This window comes from Corvus brachyrhynchos, unplaced genomic scaffold, assembly GCF_000691975.1.
Source record: "Corvus brachyrhynchos isolate BGI_N302 unplaced genomic scaffold, ASM69197v1 scaffold21, whole genome shotgun sequence".
Classification (NCBI taxonomy): domain Eukaryota; kingdom Metazoa; phylum Chordata; class Aves; order Passeriformes; family Corvidae; genus Corvus; species Corvus brachyrhynchos.
In genome coordinates, this window is record NW_008236924.1 from 4,089,588 (window position 1) to 4,092,068 (window position 2,481).

At 61.3% G+C, this 2,481-nt stretch overlaps 1 protein-coding gene across 1 annotated transcript in view; it reads right to left on the reverse strand.

Moving 5' to 3' along the window:
• Nucleotides 1–2,481, reverse strand: part of RNF44 (ring finger protein 44) — a 14,804-nt gene that overhangs the window by 3,168 nt on the left and 9,155 nt on the right. Inside the window, 3 exon segments of the mRNA XM_008628975.2 lie at nucleotides 1–17; nucleotides 20–141; nucleotides 535–715. The exon segment at nucleotides 1–17 is cut by the window's left edge and continues 69 nt beyond it. Of these exon segments, the coding sequence (XP_008627197.1) occupies nucleotides 1–17; nucleotides 20–141; nucleotides 535–641 (246 nt within the window). The 5' untranslated portion in view covers nucleotides 642–715.

Genomic DNA, 2,481 nt, shown 5'->3' on the forward strand with positions numbered 1-2,481 from the left:
CGGGGAGGAGCGGAGCCGCGGGGCTCATCTACAGGGATGTGCGGCTGCTGGGGGAAGGCAGGGTGCACCTGGGGCTCATCCTGGCCCAGCAGGGTTGCCAGAGGTCGGTCGCGTCGTCCCCACTGACGCCTGGCAGAGGGGCTGCGGGGCCACCGCAGGAGAGAAACAGAGCAGGAGTGACCCCCCAGGCCAGGGGGGCACCACAGCCCCAGGCAGGATGGACACAGGAGGATCAGTGCCAGCCCAATGCCCAGGGTGAGATGCTCAGGGCATTGTGCCAGGCCACATCAGGCTGGGCAGCTCCAGAACCAGCTTCTCTGCTCACCCTGCAAGTGCCCTCTCCGTGTCTGCAGCATAAAAAAGACCCCTGCTCCCCAGGGACCCCTCACCTGGGCCAGGTGGATGTGCTTCCCTGTCAATGTTCCCCCAAGCCCCACTGGGAGCCAGTGCCTTGCCCCAGCAGGACCAGGGAACCGGCCCCACGTCCCCACGTGTCACAAGGGCCAGGGCTCCGCACCACCCTGCACCCCGTACCTTCGCCGGAGGTGGTCGGGGCTGCTGCAAGGTCCCCCCGAGAAACGGCGCTGGGCAAAAGGGGCAGAGGGCGGCCGCCTATTCACTGCCAGTTCCCATGGTCGCATTGGTGACGTTGGGAGACGGATGGGCACACGGGACCTCAGGCTGCAGGCAGGGCAAGATACCAGCACCTTGAATTCTGCAAGAGGGACAGCAGGTCATGGCACTGTCCCCCCACAGCTCAGTCTGCTGCTCCATCCCCACAAGGATGGTGATGCCGACAGCTGGAGCTCTTGCTGCTCCTCCACCTAGAGCTGCACCCACCCCATCTCCTGGGGCTGGATATGGCACTGAGAGGGGCTAGGAAGAGCCTGTCCCCAACCCCCTTGTTACTGGCCCTCCCCTTCATGGCCAGAGTCACCCCCCCCCATGCACGATACAGACACAGAGAGAGAGAGAAGCACTTATTTTTGGCACAGAGGAAAGAAAGTGATGAAGAGCCCTGTGGCTGAGGCAGCATCCCAGCCTGCTCACTGGCCAACAGGGAGCCTGAGCAGTGGCATGAGGAGTTCCCAGCAGGTCCTTGATGCTGCTCTGTGCTCTGGGGGGTGCTCTTTGTTGCTGATCTCTTGCACATCCTACTCTGGAGTGACACTGCTGCCCCAGTGACAGGCGCGGGGGCTGGTGGTGGCAGCGAGGCACATGGCCCTTCTCTGTCAGGGCTGTGCACTTCAACTCCCTGCTGCAAACAGGGTGCAGCCACACATCCCCATGGAGCAGGCGACAAGCATGGGCTCTGCTGAAGCCAAGCAGGCAGCTCTGCTCCCCCAGCTGCTCCCCAAGGCAATGGGACAGGGGGAACAGTGCCCTGGCCCTGCCCCATCTCCCCTCCTGCACCCAGCCTGACTGGTGTTCCTGTACCAGAGCCCCCTTCCAGGACTCAGCTCGAACCCTCAGCCCCAGTGAAGCCTGGCACTGCACAGAGGAGACATCTGCATTTGGGGCTGGGCTTCCCCAGGCTCTGCTTTCCCAGGTCCCAAAAGGGCCTCCCTTGGCTCTGTGTATGTCCAACATCCTCCCTGGGCACCCTCCCACTGCCCAGCTTCCTTCAGCCTCCACAGGCCCAGGCCAGCACACGGCAGCAGCCACAGCCTTGGCACTGCAGCCCACCTGCCCCTAAATCCAGCTCACTGCAGGCTGGTGAGGTCCCCCTGAGAGCAGCTTCTTTAGCCTCACCTCCTCCTCAGTGCCCATGGCAAAGACACACTGGGGACAGAAAAGACAATTCAGGGACCTGGAGCCTGGGGAATGCTGCTCAGAGGGGGGATGTCAGCCCAGCAGGGAGAAGCTGCAGTGTCACTTTTGGGTGACAACATATCAACAACCACCGGGGCAAGTCCCGTGCCACACACAGGTCTCTTCTTATCCTCACCCTCATCTCCACACTACTGTGGAAGCTGAAAGCAAATTTCTCTCTTTGTTTTGGCAGGAAAAAGGAAAAAAAAAAAAAAAGGCAAAAGCCACAGCCTGAGCCCCCCAGGAACCTGTCTGTGACTGTCACCAGGAAAGGGTGGTTCCTGGAACAGGAGGTTCCTTCCACACGGAGTTTATTCTGCCCACCTCAAAGCTCTGCCCAGCTGCAATGTGACCCTGAGTGGGCTGGGGGCCAAAATGCAGCAACAGCCCAGGTTTAACCCCACTCTGAAGAACCTTCTCTGAGGTGTTACTGCTTCCAGTTCCACATCCTCACTCTTGGAGCACACGTGGTACCAAGGTCCTGTGTGATCCAGCAGGGACCTTCCAGACCAGGCACCACCAGCGATAGGCTTGGGGATGGGTAGCACGTCCGCAGAGGAACACTGAAGCCATACAGGGGCTCTCCTGTTCCTGGGACCACCAGAGCTGGGGGCTGCCTGCGCCCTCGGAACCCCAGGACAGCATCCCGAGGCAGGACGGCACCCCCGA